Genomic DNA, 20485 nt, shown 5'->3' on the forward strand with positions numbered 1-20485 from the left:
ATTTTATCATGTCGCTTAATAAAAAACACATAAAATGCAGAAAAATTGACAATGTCTTGTTAATTTAATTGTGTTTTAATAAAACAAAAAAGATAAATATTTATTAGGTGTTTATTTTTATTTAATATATCGTGGGTCTAATGTCAGAGGGGTGTATCTATAAAACATACTAGATAATCACTAAGTAATGTTATGTAATTTGGATTCAGCAGCAATCGATTGCGTTTTTTATTATAATGTAAATTTATCGGTAATAATATTATTGTTTAATGTATTTTTTGACATAAATTTGAACATTTACTACGATAAACTGCGACAGAGGTCGGCAACCTTTTTTACCACGCAAAGAACAATACAAAATTTGATGAACAAATTGATGTTAACGGCCCACGTGCGCCACGTAAGTCAAAATGAAGATTTTATGCTATTTTCAGAGCATAACCCTGGACATTCCTTAAACGTTGTAGATAATCTATATATATATAATTTTGAAGCCTTACTATCCTTTATATTTATTTTTGACTGCATAAAGAATTTTTATTACATGAAATAGTAGATATTCTTTTAAACCTCTCTATCTAATGTTTTAGAATATAGTCATATATCAGTACATCCATGTGCAGTGGTGTTAAGATTTTTTACATTTATTAATTTTTAAACGAATTTACAAAACCATTAGTAAAATTAATGTTAACATTAGGTATATAGTGAAATATTTACTATAAAAAATATATTTTATAATCTCTGTGATCCCAAATTTGACATATTCAAAAAATGGGCACGATTACCACATTTGAAGATAATTCTAACGATACTAATTATAAGCTATGTTTTTGACCATTAAAATGTAATAAACGTCATACGAATAATGATTGTTTTATAATAATTATTGACCTAAGAAAAGGGTAGTATTTTTTGAAATACCCCATTTCTATTGGCATTTCCCAGTGTTTAAGCTACAACATACGGCCATAGCCATAAATTGACAAACGATAAATTAAGTAGGGAGTAAGATCACGTTAACGTGCGTGTTTGAACATATACCTAACCGGAAAAAAATCGTTTTTTTTTCAAACGGTACATGTTCAAACACGCGCGTTAACATATTTAAATAATTAACATAAAAAAGTAATGCCCAACCGTATCAACCGCAATTATTCAAACTCGATCTAGAAAATTGTGTTATCATAAGAGTCGGACGCTTAGACCTCGGGACTACGGAAAGAATTCAGCGCGTCGAATAATTAAATAACATAATATATAAAACTAAGGGCCTGTTGAGCTTTATACAAAAAGCCTCAGGTCATATTGTAACAGAATGTTTTGATAGTATGTGTATGTATGTGTTGTGTGCGTGAAATGTACGAAATTATGTTTTGAAGCCTTTGTATGATCGTGTTGGTTTCTGCTAAGTATTAGTATCAATAATATTAGTTTAGTAGGAGTAGATACCATATTATTATGTCCGTCTAACTCTACTTGGCAGTCAATTTATAATACACTCCTACACATATATATACCTACGACAAAATGTCGTTGGCATATTATATTATTTTTGAAGAATATGAAATAATCAAGTTATCAAGGAGAAATTCCCAATATCCAAATATTACTGTTATACAAGTTGCAAAAAATATAGATTTATCAAAACGATTTTATTATTTAAAAAAATGTGTGTACTTATGTACGCACGTTAGAAGTTATACTTCTTTGGCGTAACAAAACAAAAACAAAACTTGTGATAACATAGATTCTTCGACCAGCTCTTAATTATCTTTTTAAATTACACACAGTGCTCGAAATGGAAAATTTCACGAACAGGAACGCTCTATAATTTTCCGAAAAAACCGTATGCTTAATTTTTTTCTTTACATACGTACGTACGTTGGATGTATAAATGCAACAATAAACTTTGAACTTCTTACGTGGATGTATATTGAGCAAGTGGGCAAGGATTGTCAGCGCCGCAGGCGAAAGAACCTCGTCTCAACAAAGTATACCGTCAAGAATTGTATTATTCTTTACTCTTACTTTATCTACCACCCATAATCAGCAGGCATGTTACTTCTACCACCACTCGTCACTGCTTATAACTTATATTACTGTCTCATTAGGGATAGTTCAGTTTGTTAATTAATTAAACTTAAAAAACAACATATCCACATACCTACCATAAAGATTCAAATTAAAAATTAATTTACATATAACAAATTTTACAGATTAAAGATTCAAGACGAGCACAGAATATTTAAAAAAAAATCAAAGAAATAGTATTAAAATGGTGTTTAAAAATAAAGAAATAGATGCAGCAACTATTAGAAAAAATAGTAGGTACCTATACAGAGACGAGTAAATACAAAATTTATACAGTACATATCTGTACACCGATAGAGCTAACTATGCCATTTAATTATTTAAGAAGTTATAAAACAAAGAATTTATAAATCGTTCACATAAATTCGTGCTCACGCAGGAGGAATATACCAATATCCGAAGCGATTTGGTTGAACACAATGTGTAAGCGTTCTTAAGATAAATCAATCGGATAAAGCCATGGGTGGCATCCACACAGCTTCAAACAAAGGATCCTCAAAGATTTCTTTTGAACCTTCTCCACCATAAGGGCCATTAGGCCATACCTACTTCTAAGAAAAGCTTCAAGCCATCAACACCAAACTACGTAATTATAGCATTTTAAATTACCAATGGTGTATCATTAATTATCGGCTTTTGAGCTTTGAGAATCGATGTCTCCGCCGAATCTTAGGGGTACATTGGTACGACCGCGTTACAAATACCTGAGTTCGTGAGCACAGCAGCCTTCGGTGATTGAAGTTATCACGAAGAGACGATTTACGTGGCTGGGACACGTATTCCGGATGCCGCCAAAGAGTGCGGCACTTCGTACCCTTGTGGCACAGCCTCAAGGGTTCCATCGCCGTGGCCGCCTCTCCTTCAGCCTGCAGCGGTGCTACAAAAGCGACCTATTTGCTGCAGGTCTGACATGGCGGGAGGCGCATGGCGATGGACCGAGGGAAGTGGCGCCAATGCTTGCCCTATGCCCCAATATTAGGACATGACAGAGTAGAAGAAGAAGTATCATTAATTATATAAGATAAAACATGACGGAAGGTGCAACTCGAGTTGCTAAACACGATTCCTATAGAATAATATAAAATTGTCATTAATCAGTAGGTACCTGCCTCTATTCAACATTATAAGGACTAATATTGTAGTGTATGTATATACCTATACCATAGGCCCCACATAGTGAAGCTGGGCCCCAGGCTAGGATCTTTGGTGGGGCCCCCTTCTTATTGCTAAGAATAAAGGCAGTATGTACGGGGTAACAATAATCTGTATATTTAGTGTTTTATTGTATATTTTAAAACATCCATACGAATTATGGAGATGTCGAGTATTGATAAACAATTAAGAATTGTTTCGTATAACCACATAACTATAAATAATAGTATTGTAAGAAAATTCTTTTTTTTACTATTAAAGCAAATTTGTGATGTGTGTTTATCTCACTTATCTGGTCGATTCGCCTCGCCGGGCTCCTCCTGAGCAAGGGCTCCCAGGCTAGAGCCCTTTCAGCCCCTCGTTGTGGAGACCATGACATATATGTTACAATGATGATGCTTTGGTTACCATTATTGTAATATACGTACACTTACCACCTCAGATTAAAGAACTTACCACCGTATTTATTTAATCTATGACTACCATCTAAAATTATTTGTTGTCCGCACTGAACACGTACCTACCTAATTTGTGAGTGTATTTTAAACTAAACGATTCAATTTGTGATGTTTGTCCTTACCTTGTCTCATTATAGTCATTATTATTGCCACGGTGATGAATAATGATAATACAGAACAATAATTTATTATTATGATAGTAATAAAATTTTATTGGAGGATATTCCTTTTTTTTTAAACAAATTTACAAACAAAAATTAAATAAAAGTTCTCTACATAGTAGGTATCTATTATTTCTATAATTTTTAAAGTAGCAAGTTACAACGTATGTAATTATAACACAATAGAAACGTCCCTTAAAAATAAACTAATTACGGTAGGCTATTCAATAGTTTCATACCAAAAACATTTTTGTAGGAAAATGGCATAATGGTGCATTTATTTATTATTCATTGTAAAAATAAGGGTTTACGACACGTCATAAATATTTTTTAACACGTCGAGTCAATTGTCGAAATCACATTGAATCAGAAAACCCTGTTTCAACTGTATTGTCGATCTTAAATGCTTATCGGAGTGAATTCTTATTTTTTTAGCAGATTTACAAGAAGTACCTACTACTTAATTAAACCTTCATAAAATTTATAAATATCCACTCATATTTATCATTGTATATATGGACTGTATATATGTATTGGACATGTATTCCGGATGCTGCCAAAGAGTGCGGCACTTCGTACCCTTGTGGCACAGCCTCAAGGGTTCCGTCGCCGTGGCCGGCCCTCCCTCACCCTGCAGCGATGCTACAAAAGCGACCTACGTGCTGCAGGTCTGACATGGCGGGAGGCACAGGAGTTGGCGATGGACCGAGGGAAGTGGCGCCAACTTGTGCTTGCCCTATGCCCCAATGTTGGGACGTGACAGGGTGAAAGAAGAAGAGAAGATTTATCATTTTCAAAACGAAAAAATTCTGCTTGTGGCCACTGGTGAACAGCATTATATGTTAAATCAGTTTGGATACCAACGACAAAAAATAATGTTTTAAAAAACAAGCGATTATCACTAATAAGTAGATTTTAGCGGAATTGTACGATTTAAATTACCAAACTTTATCATATTAATTTTACCACCGAAAATTTTGCCCGCAAAAATAGACGTGGGTATAAAATTAACACGGCGATTAGATGGCGATGAAAATAAATAAGTTTTATCACTCACAATAAAATATAAGTAATAAATTAGTAGGTAAGTAAATTCGCAATGCATACCAGTCAAAGGTAAAAGCGAGACTGTACTGAGATATTTCATACTTTAGAAATTATTATACAAATATGTAGGTGCCAACTTTATTTTTTATTGAATTTAAGTTATTTAAGTACAAAAGGTTTTCAAACAATGTCAGCAAAGGCACAATTCTTTTGTAGCTTGCAGCTGTAGTTACTTTTTTTATGTAAGTATGCAATTATTTCTCCCTATTCTCTACAAGACGTTCACAAAAATTCTCTCAAACCGTCTGCCAAATGTACTAGACGAGAACCAACCGAGAGAACAAGCCGGATTTAGAGGAGGATACAGCACTATGGACCATATCCAAGTCGTCAGAGAAATCATAGAGCGGTACCAGGAATACAAACTACCACTATGCATGGGTTTTATAGACTATGAGAAGGCGTTTGATTCGATAAAGAAATGTTCAATACTCGACGCACTCAGAAAACAAGGAATCCCTGGACGCTATATAAATATTTTCAATAATATATACAGTAGCGCAACAGCATCTGTAAATCTCCATAAACCATCGCGCAGATTTCCTATCAGCAAAGGAGTCCGACAAGGTGATACAATCTCACCTAAACTATTTACAGCTACCCTTGAAGACTTATTCAGGCAACTTGACTGGAATGACAAAGGGATCCCCATAAATGGAGAATACCTGAGTCATCTGCGCTTTGCCGATGACATAGTAATTTTCTCGCAAGACTCAGAAGACCTCCAAAGCAGAATGCAGGAACTCGCTGAAGTAAGCAACAAAGTAGGTTTGAAAATAAATGTAACAAAGACGAAAGTCATGTTCAACTGCTTTGTAGGACAAAAAGAGATCCTCATCAATGGCACTCAGCTCGAACAGGTGAAAAGCTACATCTATCTGGGACAACAAGTATCTATAGATGGATGTATATTTGATGAAATTGTTCGCAGAGTAAAGCTAGGCTGGAGTGCTTTTGGCCGCCTGAATATAGAGTTTATTAAAAGCCTTAAATGGAGATGGGCTGGACACATAGCTCGAAGAAGAGACAATCGTTGGACAAATCTAGTCATCCAGTGGTATCCAAGAAGTACAAAACGTCCACAAGGTAGACCTAGAGGCCGCTGGATCGATGAAATGATAAAGTTCTGCGGAAGTACGTGGCAACGCAATGCACAGGACCGAGAGAAGTGGAAGCAACTTGAAGAGGCCTTCATCCAGCAGTGGATAGATTCAGGCTGATGATGATGCAATTATTTGGAGTGTTTAGACAATGCATTTAGACACGGATGTATCGACACAAAAAAGAAAATTGAAAGAAATTTAGGGATGTCATAAATTTTATTTTTAACCCTTGCACGCCCGGCATGACATAACTTCGTTAATTTTAAATTTTGACAAAAACTTTAAAACATACATTCACACATAAATATCTCAATCTAACGAACCGCAACGCAATTTTAAATGAATCCACGAGCCGGAACGGTATATTTTGGAATTCCACGAACCACAACGGCGCTCCGGTGCGTTCCTGTCCATTTCGAGCGCTGATTACACACTCAATAAAAGGGACCGCTTATTGGAACGCCGTTGGTTTATTTCTATACACTTTAACTTATATTACTAAATTATATAATTATTTATCGTTGTTTTTATTTCTAAAGTAACAACTGCCACTATGAAGTTTAATAGTTCGTTTACGTAAGAAATTGCAAATGGCTGACAATAATAAATTCGTTTCCTAGGCAACGGAACAATTCTTCGTACATATAATAATAAATTCGCTGCCTAGGCGACGGAACAATCCAAAACTATAATTTTATACTGTATAATCGTCACGATTTCATTATCAGACTATGGCGTAAAGGCAGTGTGTTCGGCTGATAACCGAACAATCGTGGTTCGAATCCAATAATTGAGTCCGTTTTTTTTCGTTTGAAAAAATAAATTATGTGTTACATGTCACACGCAAAAATACACTCTGATCCGATTTCCCAAACGCGCCAAAAGAAGTATAACTTCAAAAATATTTTTCTTAAGAAGGTAGGCTAGCTTTAAATAATTACCTAGTACGGAGTTTTCGCCACTGGTATAAAGGTTAATGCAACTTGACAAAAAATATGGAGTAAATTTAAAAATAAAACATAGTGTTGACACTTTCTGATCGTGCTGAGTTTATATCGCAAAGGCAAATACCCATTTTGAATATTACATTATTCTGAATTGGGAAATAAATGTCACGTTGATTTTGGCTATACATCTTAAATCATAAAGTTATCCCCATTATAATTGTTTTGTGATACCTCACTGAAAATTATTGTGTGCAGCTAATTGGAGTTAATAACCCGACCCGAGAAATTTATCACAAGTGCCAGACATCTTAGGCCCGTTTCAGACGGGACACCGGTGTCGCGCTCGTATTAATTAAGGAGGCCTTTGTATTATGTTTATGAACGCCCCAGAGCTAATGAGCTAACGCGTGTCCGGTACACTTTTCCGTCGGCCGCTACATTCTCAAGCCGCCGTACACTTTTTTTTATTATCGCAGCCAGTTTTATATTCTAATTTATTACGCGAAATTATGCATTGACTCATTAGCTCTGGGGCGTTTATAAACATAATACAAAGGCCCCTTTATTCTAATACAAAGGCCTCATATCGTCGGTGTTTTGTAAAAAGGGCAAATCAACCATTTTGGCGAAGTTGAGATTTTAATTAAAAAACAATATGTACCTCACTAGCTCTGTTGTGTAAAAACGGCGAATTTGTATCTCCACAGGAAAGCACTTAACAACAATAATCGTGAGGGCGAATATCCACTTAGTATTATGAATAAAAAGGGAATGTGACATATTAGGCCTTTTAAAATATTATATTATAAAGCCTATTATAAGGACAGTACTCTTTCTAAGCTTTATTATAAACATGTTAGACATGTATAATCATCCACAGGTAGTTAGCAAATAAATGTCAAAAGTTAAAAATCCTCCTGTAAAAAAGCATTTTGGTTAATTCACCCTTTTTACAGAACACCGACGATATATTATATACGAGCGCGACACCGGTGTTCCGTCTGAAACGGGCCTAATTCTACGTTCAACAACGCTTTATTAAAAGTTATATTACGTATCGTATTGTAATATAAATTTCATTATTATTAATAAGAACCCCAGAGCTAATGAGTCAACGCGTGTCCGGTACACTTTTCCGTCGGCCGCTACATTCTCAAGCCGCCGATACACTTTTTTTTATTACCGCAGCCAGTTTTGTGTTCTAATTTATAACGCGAAATTATGCATTGATTCATTAGCTCTGGGGCGTTCATAAACATAATACAAAAGCCCCTTTATTCTAATACAAAGGCCTCATATATTTATAAGAGCGCGACACCGGTGTCCCGTCTGAAACGGGCCTAATTCTACGTTCAACAACGTTTTATTAAAAGTTATATTATTATGTATCGTATTATAATATAAATTTCATATAAGTATTAATAAGAACCGATGTTACCAAAGTAGATACAGACTCATAAAAATAACGATATCTGCAGGTACCTATATACTTAGGTTGTTTTTCAACAATCTATCAAGCATTTTATTAGACTATTATAAATCAAACAGTTAACTGGGAATGTGTCCTAATTAAAAATATTTATTGTTAAGAAAAAATAATCTCATGATAGTGTTAATTCTTTGAAGCATATCCATCAAATCTCGTAATATATAAATATGTATTGTAAGGCAGACACATGAAATATTGAGCCAGAAATAGACAGAAATAAACTGTGCTGGAGAATATTATTAATATTACAATAATGAGAATAATAAAATTATTAAAAATATATATTACTATTGACTGAGGTATTGGAACGGTTGGAATTTGAATTTAAATTCTAATTGATTTGAGTTTATTTGAGTCATTTTTGCTGCGTTTTTCCTTTTGACACTTCAGGCACTATGCGCACTTAGGAGTTTCAAATACACACTGACAAGGAATACAGTTATTTATTGTTTATATAGCAATTTAATCCATCAAAAGAAAGTAAAAGCCTTATTGCCTAAGTAAATAATCAGGTATAATGGTATTTTAAAGTGTAAAAATCCGGAGTGAATAAAGAGCCTAATTCATTTCGGAAAGTAATAATGATTTTTAGAACCCCAATTTTAGTAATTGCTCTAAGGTTTTTGAAAATGAGGTACGTACTTCAATTATAAATATATTTTTATATATTTGACCTTGATCGATACTATGATGAGCCCATGCCCCCCACGTGCCAACTGAACAAAATCTAAATCAAAACTACATAAAATATAAATAAAGCTAAAAAAATGCGAGCGATGTGGTCATTTTAATGGTTTTAAAGTAAATCATATACCCATTAAACTTCTCGAGACACAAATAATGTGATATATATGTGCCAAGACAATGTAATGAGATTATCTCATTCAAATAACTTAAATCTACACTCATAATATGATAATATATTATTTAAATTATCATTTTATATACATTTTTATGGCATGCCTAATCTGCGATGTTGACCAATACTCTATAATCTAGTATGTGTTATATTGTCATATGTATGTTCTTTATTATACCTGTTCTTAATGACCGATTCAAATTCCCTAATAGTCGGTTATTTTATTTGATATATAACCACACTATGCCATAACCATAAATATATGTAAAATAATGTGCATACCTTACCTTATAATAATATATTATATTATTATATATACCCCAGTAAAATAAATATTATCATTCACACATATTTTTGAGAAAATGGAGCTATAATTGAACTTGAGATTTTTACAATACCCACTGATTTTTTGCTAATAAAAATATTAATTCAGTGATATACACACTGTGTGCCGCGGCGCCCTAGGGCGCCAAAACAATATCCAAGGGCGCCGCAAGCTGTGTGTGATGCATTATCAAATTACTATAGCCCATTGTTGCACCTGTCTGTGACCTCCAATACTTCTTTTCGCGACAGGAAATTATTAAACAGCACCATCTCATCTTAGCTACTGATTTCAAATAATTACAAGATAAAAAGAACTTTGTATATACCACGTTTTTAAATTTTCTGTTGAATCATATAAACTTGACAATTCTATGTATTAATAATTTAGGACAACTAAGACAATAAACAAATATAATACTGAAATATAATTTTGATTTCCATAGTAACGCTCGTATATATTAATAATTTAGTTGCTAGGACCACCCCCTTAGCAACCAATAAGAGTGGATTGGATTACGGATTTCTTCCGAAATAACTTTTCATACAAAACAGAATTAACTGAAAATGAATTCAATTCTACTTAAAGATGGCTAAAAGTATTAAAATAATGCATTGGTATCGTGTTCTGGTATATTCTAAAAGTTTCAAATGTCTAGATAGTCGGGAAGTTAGTTAAAAATCGATTGCAAGGATAAACAACCACCGGACAAACAAGAATACGAGCTAAGAACGTTAAGGAGCTAAGAGGTTATTTTTTAAATTCATTAAGCCCAAACTATAATAGATAAAAATATTATTCTATCCATAAAATATCCAAAGTTATGTATGGTTTAACGGCATTGTTTGAGATAGTTTGTAGATAAACGAGTATTTTTACTATTATCTATTATGGCTTGGCTTTCGAGGGGTTTAATTGAATTTTAAAAACTGACCAACACCACCTGTAAATTGTAGTCTTATTCCAATGAAAACAAATACGTATGCCTGACAGAGTTTAATGTGCACTATTTATGGCAGATCTTAACAGCCTACCTCCACCGTTCGCCACTGGCTGACGATCTATGAATATTATGTAAACCATATTAATATGCAACATCTTTGCATGCATTCATTTTAAATGGCAGAATAATGTAATTGAAGGAAGTAGGTAATAACTTTTACATGAAATTCACGTGTAAAATATTATCATGGGTCGACATTTTGAGTATACTCGTTTCAACAAAAAAAGTTTTGGCCGGAAGATCTAAACATTCTACGCAATGAAAAATAAATTCGACAGGGCGATGCAATTTCGTAATCATATATATTTTTTTTAAGTCTCAAGAATTCTCGAGAAAACAAATATTATTGAACTCGAAAATTCTTGAAACTCAAGAAATGAAAATTGCCGAAAAATCACAAGCTCTAGTTATTACAATTATTCACCTTCCAAAACGTGAGCGTTTAAGCAAGTTCAGTACCTACCCCTGATGTAATGCGTCAATGACATTGAGCTACTTTACAAGTTGTTTGTTGGCGAATTTAAAAGCGGGCGATTCAGCTACTGCGATTGTGATGATGACACACAAAACTTTCCATTCGCTGAGAAGCCAACACGCTAGTGACTATTTTGACAGACCGTAGTTCGTTTTTTTACCGGGAGGTCGCTACTACGCTCTACTGCGCAGACGCAGTAAGCCCACACGCCCGCGTATAGCGTGTAAAGTTGACCGGCTTTCAACTTTTCTCGGTAGATTGTTTACAATCTGCTTGTTAGCTTATTCGATGATGACACTGGGCGACTTTACAGGCAGATTGTAAATGTAGTAGCTCAATGTCATTGACGCTTAAGGTGTGTTGTGCCGAATTTTTTCTCGGATTCAGTAAAAATGTTGAGATCTTCTAAATATTATAGACATTACCGTCTATAAATAAAAGTTTATATTAGGTATTTTAATTATTATGACATTTATGAAGTTTGTAGATCAATGGCAGTAATTACTTAGAAATACAGCAGAGCTAAGATATATTTTAAAAAATGTGAGTCGATGAAACTCTAAAAAGATTTTAACGGAATTTCACATATTAGGCGTAGCATATATAAAGTCAATCATATAAATGTATATTTTAGACGAGATATATTATAATATAGTGGGCGATTCAAACGTGAAGTCGATTTATTCTTTTGGTATGTTTTTTTATTATACCTACAATAAAATCGTCTATCACTATTAAGTAATATGTGATGTAATTTTAATTGGCAACACTATTTTTAATGATACACCGTCTGTCATAAACATTTTATATCATATATAAATATACAATAAGTATTAATTTTATAAACCTATTCGCTTGAAAGCTTTATTTTTGATAATACATGCAAAGCGACAGCAAATATATGTTTAATGAAATATTAAAAATGTTACAGCTGACAGGCGACCCTCGTAGTCCAATGCGTAATGCCGCGTTCCCACACGTCAGATTTTGTTGATCAACTGTCTTTTCAATGTTGAACAATATAATTTATCGAAGAATAAATTGAATATGATTGTTTCCACAGTTTAATACATTCACTGCTGTGATACTAATTACCCCTTAATTGCCCTATCCGATAACATATTGACCTCTAATGGCCGTCGGCCAGGCGCGGTGTCCGCACTCAACGAGTTCAATCGTTAGTCGAATTCAAGATTTTAAGTGGCGAAAGTCGAAACAAATTGTTCCCACGTGTCAATGAATTGTAGTCACAAATTCACAGTTGAATCGATTAAACGTAAAAAGGACCTAACTTCATTCAATGCAACTTACAAACTGATTACCGACCATGTCCAATCCTAATAAGATCATAATATGGGCCTCTACGGAGTAGAGGTTTTTGTATTAACAGATTTTTGTTTTCACGAGACAAGGATATCAGCCACTTAATCCTTAATTAATTGATATATTTTTCTTAGTGTATTATTTACTTTATAATATGATTTTGAGTGTGTTAAAAACATTTAAATTTTCATATTGTGAATGTTCAATTAATGATTTTTGATGCCCACAATATGTCTTTCCGACCATATCCGATTCTAATAAGATCATAATGTGCCTCCACAGAGTTGAGGTTTTTGTATTAATAGATTATTGTTTTTACGAGATATGGATGTCAGCCACTTGCTCAACCTATTAGGTCCATACTCTGACGCTACACAAATTGAAAAACAGTATTATATGTATTTGCCAGACCCAGGATTCGAACCTGGGACCCACTAAGCTATATGCTGACGCTCATGCCGCGCGGCCATTGTGGGTATTATAGGTTGATTAACCTTGTATGATAATGTAATTCTCGCTTATCAATTAAGTTTCAACCGTTGTCCAACAGGCAGTAAATAGTTGATTTACATAAATCGACATGTGAGAATGCGGCTTAAGACATTGGCTTCTCGGGTTTGCCGGGTTCGACCCAGTGAGGTTATAATACTTTTATATGATTTTATGAAGCATGAGTATATAAGAAAAATATATTAACCAAAATATATCACTAAAATATGTTATGAATATTAAGCAGTGTTAAATTTTGAGATATATAATTTAAAGTAGAGATTATAGTTAATATTTTTGGAAATAAGTAGGTACTTAATCAAAATTTGATAAATTATATTATGATAATGAAAAATACCTACGTAGATGACAAAGGAAAAGGGAGTGAATGGAAAAAATGGATTCAAAAAAAATCATACGTTTACTCTGCCATAGGTATATTTACCAGGGCCGCACTGATATAAAACAACGCCTTTCATCAATGATACAGGCCAAAAAGTAGTTTATATAATATATAATTAACAATAATTTATTATTACTATTCGCAATACACTATAACTACATATATCGTCGCTGAAGGATTGGTTTGTCGAATAGACCAAATGTCAAATGTTCAGGAGACGAAAAACAAATATCATTATACTATATTTAAATACATGGAGGTATTTAAATTGATATTTTTACAGCATATGAATGCTGTTTTCATTACAAAGCAATTTAAAGAAAAGGATAGTTCTGGTCCATTTAGATACAAAAAATCACTTTGCATTGAAAGGTCGATTTCGACAAAAACGGATATTCGACAAACCAATCCTATAGTGACGATATGTAAAAATAGGTTGCCAGTTTGTTTGTAGTTACATTGTTCAATGCGCCAACGTACAGAATTAATTTATTTAATGTCTACTTAATTCCAATTCAATTACCACTAGTTGAACTTCATACTATGAATCTAAAGTACAAAGTTTTTAGATTTAAAAATAATATTTCTGATGCGTCTAATCCAGGAGTAGTCAACCTTTTTATACTTTCCGCCCACTTTTGAATCTTTGTTAGTAGTGCAATTTTCTAACCGCCCACCGGTTCCACAGTAATGGTGATTTATAAAGTAGGGAAGGAATGTATTGTTTTCGTCAATATTATCTGCAATGGTAGACTCGTACAATTGCATGGAAAATGAAGAGTTTTGGAGGATACTATTTTTTTTCAACATTAACTGGAATTTCTTCAATTCGTCATTATTATAGTTTCTCCAATATTATAGCTTTAACCACTTTTTGCAATTAATTGTGAAATGATCATAATGAAAATGTTTTAAAAACCCCTCACGCCCACCATGAAAGCTGGAACGCCCACTAGTGGGTAGTAGAGATCAGGTTGACTACCCCTGGTCAAATCTATAAAACCTTTTTCGATTCTCGGAAACTGTTGCCTTTTGGTAAATGTTTGTGTCATATCGTACACTAGGCACGTTGAATAATAATATAATATATAATTATGTTTCAGGTTCTCTGCTGATTTGCAAACGTCTTCGAGACAATGAAGAAGCTCAGGACCTCACTTCCGCTACGCTGAGGCGGCGACGCGTCCTTCACTTCCGGTCCGAAACAGGAAGTCATTTACGAGTGCTTCAGTCACATCACTTCCGCCGGGGACATTAAACGAAATCTTTCACGATGGGTGTGGTGATGAGAACGATGTTGTTAGTGTGGTGTGCGAGTTTTATTGTGAAGTGCTTCGGGGGAATTATCAGAGACGATCCCCTACTTACGAACGACGTCCATTCCGATTTCGGCGTCGCGGCGGCGCTAGAGAGGGATGTAAAGTTTTTTGGCGCGCAAGTCTTAAACGCGGAGGACCTTTCGCCACCCAAAAGTAATGAGGACAGCTATACGGGTAAGATTTTAATTAATTCATACATATCGGTTTTCGTAGGTTTATCTGACACATATTATAATTGTAACGATGGAAAATAATAGTTCATAGAAACGTGTTGATTGTATTTTACTAAACAACACATTTTTGAAAGCCGACTTAAGATTTCAGATTTTGTTGTATGCAATTGTATTCAATACATCAAAAATTATCTACCTGGTACTACTACCTATATGAGCAAATATGCTTTGGTGTGGGATTTGCTATTTGGTGTGAATTTAATATTTACATAAAAGTGTTAACTGGTTATTATAATATAACTTAACATCTGAAAACACTCATGAGAAAATATAGCCAATAGAAAAAATCTTTTTCTCTAAAAAGTATTTATCGGCAGTTAAAGATTAAAATTTTGTATCCAAAATCTAAATATCTGAAACTATCAAATTCAATAAATATTTTTATGTTTGAAATGTGTTTCTCTGTAATCGTTGAAAGATCACAAGATTTTTAATCAATAGTTTTGATAATACGAGTATCCATCGAAGTTGAATAAGTGTTATCGAATACACACCTTTAAGATGATGGATAGTAGTGCTAATTTACAAGTTTACTTTCCTGTCGTGGATTTATGGCGTCTGATGAAACCTTTATGTCAGTGAGTCAGACATCTTACGTAGGTGGGTCAATAATTCCTTAGAAAAAAGCATTAAAACAGTTTTTATTTTTGTATTTTTTTTTATTTCTCAACATAATCTCCTTGGAGCTCAATACACTTGGTTAGACGTTTCTCAATTTTTTTTAAACCGTCAGAAAAATAAGTTTTCGGAAGGTCCTCAAAATAAGCATTTGTCCGATCGATGACTTCTTCATTTGCAAAAAAACCTTGTCCACTTAGCCATTTTTTTAAGTTTGGGAAAAGGAAAAAGTCACTGGGGGCTAAATCTGGCGAATACGGTGGGTGGTCGACCAATTCGAACTTCAATTCTTCAATTTTAGCCATTGATCGTAAACATGTGTGAACACGGGCATTGTCCTGATGAAAGAGGATTTTTTTCCTGTTTAAATGAGGCCATTTTTCTTCAATTTCGTTTTTTAGCTGGTCCAATAAAGATGCATAATAATCCCCTGTTATTGTTTTTCCTTTTTCCAAATAGTCAACGAAAATAATTTCACGTGCATCCCAAAATACAGTAGCCATAACCTTACCAGCTGATTTTACGGTTTTCGCCTTATTTGGACATGGTTTGTCTTCGCAATCCACTGCTTTGACTGTTCTTTCGTCTCGGGAGTATAGTGGTGTATCCATGTTTCATCTACAGTCACAAAGCGACGAAAAAATTCATCCGGATTGCGTTGCATGAGCGACAACAGGGCTTTAGAGGCCACCACCCTATTGCGTTTATTGTCGACTGTGAGCAAACGCGGCACCCATCTTGCAGGAATATTTTTCATGCCCAATTTGTCATGTAAAATAGAAATGACGCTACCTTTTGAGATCCCTGTAACCTCAATTATCTCACTCAACCTTAATCTTCGGTCACTTAACACCATATCGTGGATTTTATTGATCATTTCTAGTGTAGTCACCTCTACAGGACGTCCTGAGCGTGGTTCATCCTTTGTTGATGTACGACCACGTTTAAATTCATTTAACCAGTTATAAATAGTTGCAAGTGAAGGAGCAGATATGCCGTGAACTAAATCCAACTCATTTTTTATTTCCTTTGCTGTTAACCCTTTTATATTAAAATGTTTAATAACAGCTCTAAACTCAATTTTCTCCATTTTCCATTTTTCCATTTTCCACAAGCAATTTTTTTTTTTAAATGTACGAAAAACACACAACAACCCGACCAATCTGATTGAAACTTCGCAGCATACTGAATCGGTAGTGCCGCTGCATGAAAACAAACCGCTTACAGTACTAGTCGCGCCACTTGTCGGCTTTTCTAAGGACTTATTGACCCACCCTCGTACAATAAATTTTTTATTCTGCAGTTATCCAATAAACACGTGAATATAGAGTAAACTTGGCATAAACTGAGTATCGGGGCAAGTTAAAATAAATTTATTTATTATGTTTTTAGGCTCAATATACATTTTGAGAACCAAATTTTAAAATTATAATATGACTGACTTTAACGTAACAGACTTTTCACGGTTATTTTGGTGTTTTTCGTTGTAGTATGAGTTTCATTTTCATTCAGAAATAATGACGATATTTTTCGTACTAAATCTGATGATTTCTTGAAAAGTACTGAAGACTGCGTTTACAATGGGGTTAATATGGATGAAACCCAGAGTTTCTTGGCAGGTGATTGAAAAAAATGATGAATGATGAAAAAATTGATGAAGGACAAAAGTTTCCTCTAACTAGAATCTAGATTAACTTGAATAGGAATACATTCACTACCTCTAATAGGTTCCATGACAAAACAGGACAGAGACAAAACAGAACATGACAAAACAGAACATGACAAAACAGAACATGACAAAACAGAACAATGATAAATATAACCATGACCTTTCAGAAAAAATATAAATTTAATATTGAAATTGTCCTATCTGTATTATGTGATAGATTTTTAATAGCACAGATTTTTGCATTCCTAATTGCTATAAAGCCTCGAATAACTCGGTGTTGCCGGAGAGCTTAGGACATCTCATCTTAATCAATATAATATGTTCGAAATGATTGGGTGACTACGTACAACGAAATAATGACCTAACCTAACCTAAATAGATTCCACAAAAATTAATGTTTCATTTTCCCCTGGCTGTTCTGTTTTGTCACTGTTCTTGATGTTTCAATTTAAATACAAGATTACCTATTATAAAATGTGATAAATTTAAGTACGTTTTGATTTTTTAATCTTCCGATTTGTCTCTATACGTCCAGGGTTACTTTAAGTGAAAATCTGGTCCTGGGTACTAGTAAGCGGAATGCGGTAACTTTCGGCGTAGGGATGTTGGTGAAATGCTTCATATATATTATATACCTACCTTTGATGAAGTATAACATTATATTGTTTATTGCAGAGTGGCAAATTCGATATTCTAAAATTATTAAGAAGTATATTATTTAGGAAGATAATGACAATAAAATTTCACACTAAATACTATGACATTTTCGATTTGCATAAAGAAACCAAGCTGCTGGCATACAAAATTGTCATATACATGCGTTCTAAAAATATGCCGTATTCGATCTGCAAAAAGCAGCCACATAATAATATTATGTACTTACCTAATTATTAAAATCCTGACTGTAAGGTGTGTTTTTCTACATTAAATGAATAAACATTATTTTCTCAATTACATTATATGTTTTTCATTTTAATATATTATATAATATATTATATATAATATAATATATAGACTTTTCATGTAAAAATTAGTGCCAGGCAGCTAAATATTAATGTATAGTTTACAGGTATTTCGAATTATTTTCAGAACTTTGAAATTCCCATAATACTTGAATAACTTAGAAGGTTTTTTTTTAAAGAAAATAGATGCAAAAATAACGATTTTTCTTACAAAAATAAGAGTTAGCTGCATTCAAAAATGAACATTCTAAAAAACCCTTTTTGCACAAAACAGCCTGGACTGCTAAAACACCAAAATTTATATTAAATTTTATTGTGTAATATATATCATTCAAAAGGTATAAACAGTATACAGAGGCTTTGTGGATTTAAAGAAACACATTTTACATAAAAGTGCTTCTACCTCTGTTTGAGGTTTGTGTGGACTGGCTGCTTTGCGTATAACTACGCTCAGTTGTACCTATGGGCACCTAACCTAACGCTAGGGTTATGTAAAGGCAATGTGACGTACTACAGTAGCGTTTTCCAAATGATGTTCCAGGTAAATTTAAGGGTATTTTTGGAGATTTTTTTTAAATACATCCACTTGAATTATGGAGATGTTGAGTATTGACTCAAAATCATCAAAAATTGCATCGCACATCCCAAGCACAAACACATATTTTAAAATGTTAATACTCTTCTAATGAAATAACAAGCGACTTTTTTAGAGTAAATTTGTGGGTGCGTTTATAAAATTTATCTAGTCAACTCACCACTCCTGGCCCCCAAGGTAGAGAGAGCCTTGTCAGCCCCTTTCCTTGTTTATACACCGGAGGCATAGGTGGACCTATTAGATTAGCGGTGGCGAACCTATGACACGCGTGGCACTGGTGGCACCCGAGATGATTTTGCATGGCACGCGAATGTTTTATTTTGAAGAGAAAAATACTATTTAAGAATAAGCATTACGTTCAATGTAAATATATATAGTTGCATAGGTCGGTTCTTAGGCGTTGTGCGTCACATATAATATTATCGCACTTACCTCATCAGGCGGTGGGGGAACCCGCGCCGCGAACTTCTGATTTGATCGACTTACAATGTTTGAGACCACTGTAGCAAGAGAATGCCTCGTCTGAACTGACCAATTCTGATGTCAATTTATGCATAAAGAACCAAACTAAGTTATACAATAACAATAGTTTACCACACTTTTTACTCACAAAATTGACTGTATCAAATAAAAAAGTTAGTAGTAGTAATTCTGGCAGACAGTTTCCAAATTAAATTTGTGCACCGAAATGTATGGCGTGTTGCTGAGTTTCAAAACCCGCTATAACGCTTTTTCATTATGTTGAGAAAATCAATAAAAACTATATGAACTAACAAGGTTTTTGAATGTTTCAGTAGTGTTATAGCAGGATTTGATAGACACATTTATTTTGTTTAATAAATGACAGTTAATCATAGCGGCTTTTGAAAGAGGCGATAAAATTTTCATGTCAACGAATCCAACGATATAGGTACATATCTTAATTATTTCAAAAACGTGTTATCGTCGGTTTTGAAATTTAGTGACACAATTGAAAAAAGTGATATATCTACTTATATATGTATGCCATGTTTCTAACATTCATTTATTAATAGTATCCTTAAAAAATTGTTTCCCCATGAAAACTGCTGCTGAAAAATTTGGGAAATTTTGGCACGCGTACGTAAAAAGGTTCGCCAACCCTATATTGGATGGTACTGTGTCGATTATTTCCGGGGATTTCTGGCTGCCATGCTCGAGACTGCCCTAAAATCGGTTCGATGAAGTAATACATATCTTAAAAATGAATTCACTTCGATATAAATGATCGATTTTGCATAGTGGCATGATAAATTGGTTTATTTCAATCGCGAGATGTTTTGGCCGATTGCCATATCTAAGTGGCGCCTCTCTAAAACGCTTCAAAAGCTGATATCTATTATTATTATTACGTTTTATTACACTTAAAAATTAATATAATAAAATCTCTTACACAATATAATGATATGTAAATTTTAATATACGATATCATTTTTTTATCTCGCAAGCCACAGAATTGAATTGGGTCGCTTAATAGTTGATCTGTATTTTTTTTTAAATTTTATCACGCAAATTAAAAATAAAAGTATTATAACTAGAGTTGTCATCTTTTTCATTTCGGACGACTGAAACTTTAAAATGGAATTGATTCAATTCGACTTATAACCTTATAACAATAAACATAAGTATAAATATTTAATACATCCTACTGAAAAGTATAAAGAATAATTATTAAACCATCCA

The 20485-nt window shown here is 33.7% G+C and overlaps 1 protein-coding gene across 1 annotated transcript in view; it reads left to right on the forward strand.

Moving 5' to 3' along the window:
- Nucleotides 1-20485, forward strand: part of AdamTS-B (ADAM metallopeptidase with thrombospondin type 1 motif B) — a 409878-nt gene that overhangs the window by 40980 nt on the left and 348413 nt on the right. The window contains exon 2 of the mRNA XM_085946122.1: nucleotides 14492-14881. Coding sequence (XP_085802248.1) covers nucleotides 14662-14881 — 220 coding nt within the window. The 5' untranslated portion in view covers nucleotides 14492-14661. The remainder of the gene's footprint in view (nucleotides 1-14491; nucleotides 14882-20485) is intronic.

This window comes from Rhyacophila brunnea, unplaced genomic scaffold, assembly GCF_057557595.1.
Source record: "Rhyacophila brunnea isolate RB1 unplaced genomic scaffold, BYU_Rbru_1.0 scaffold_19, whole genome shotgun sequence".
Taxonomy (NCBI): domain Eukaryota; kingdom Metazoa; phylum Arthropoda; class Insecta; order Trichoptera; family Rhyacophilidae; genus Rhyacophila; species Rhyacophila brunnea.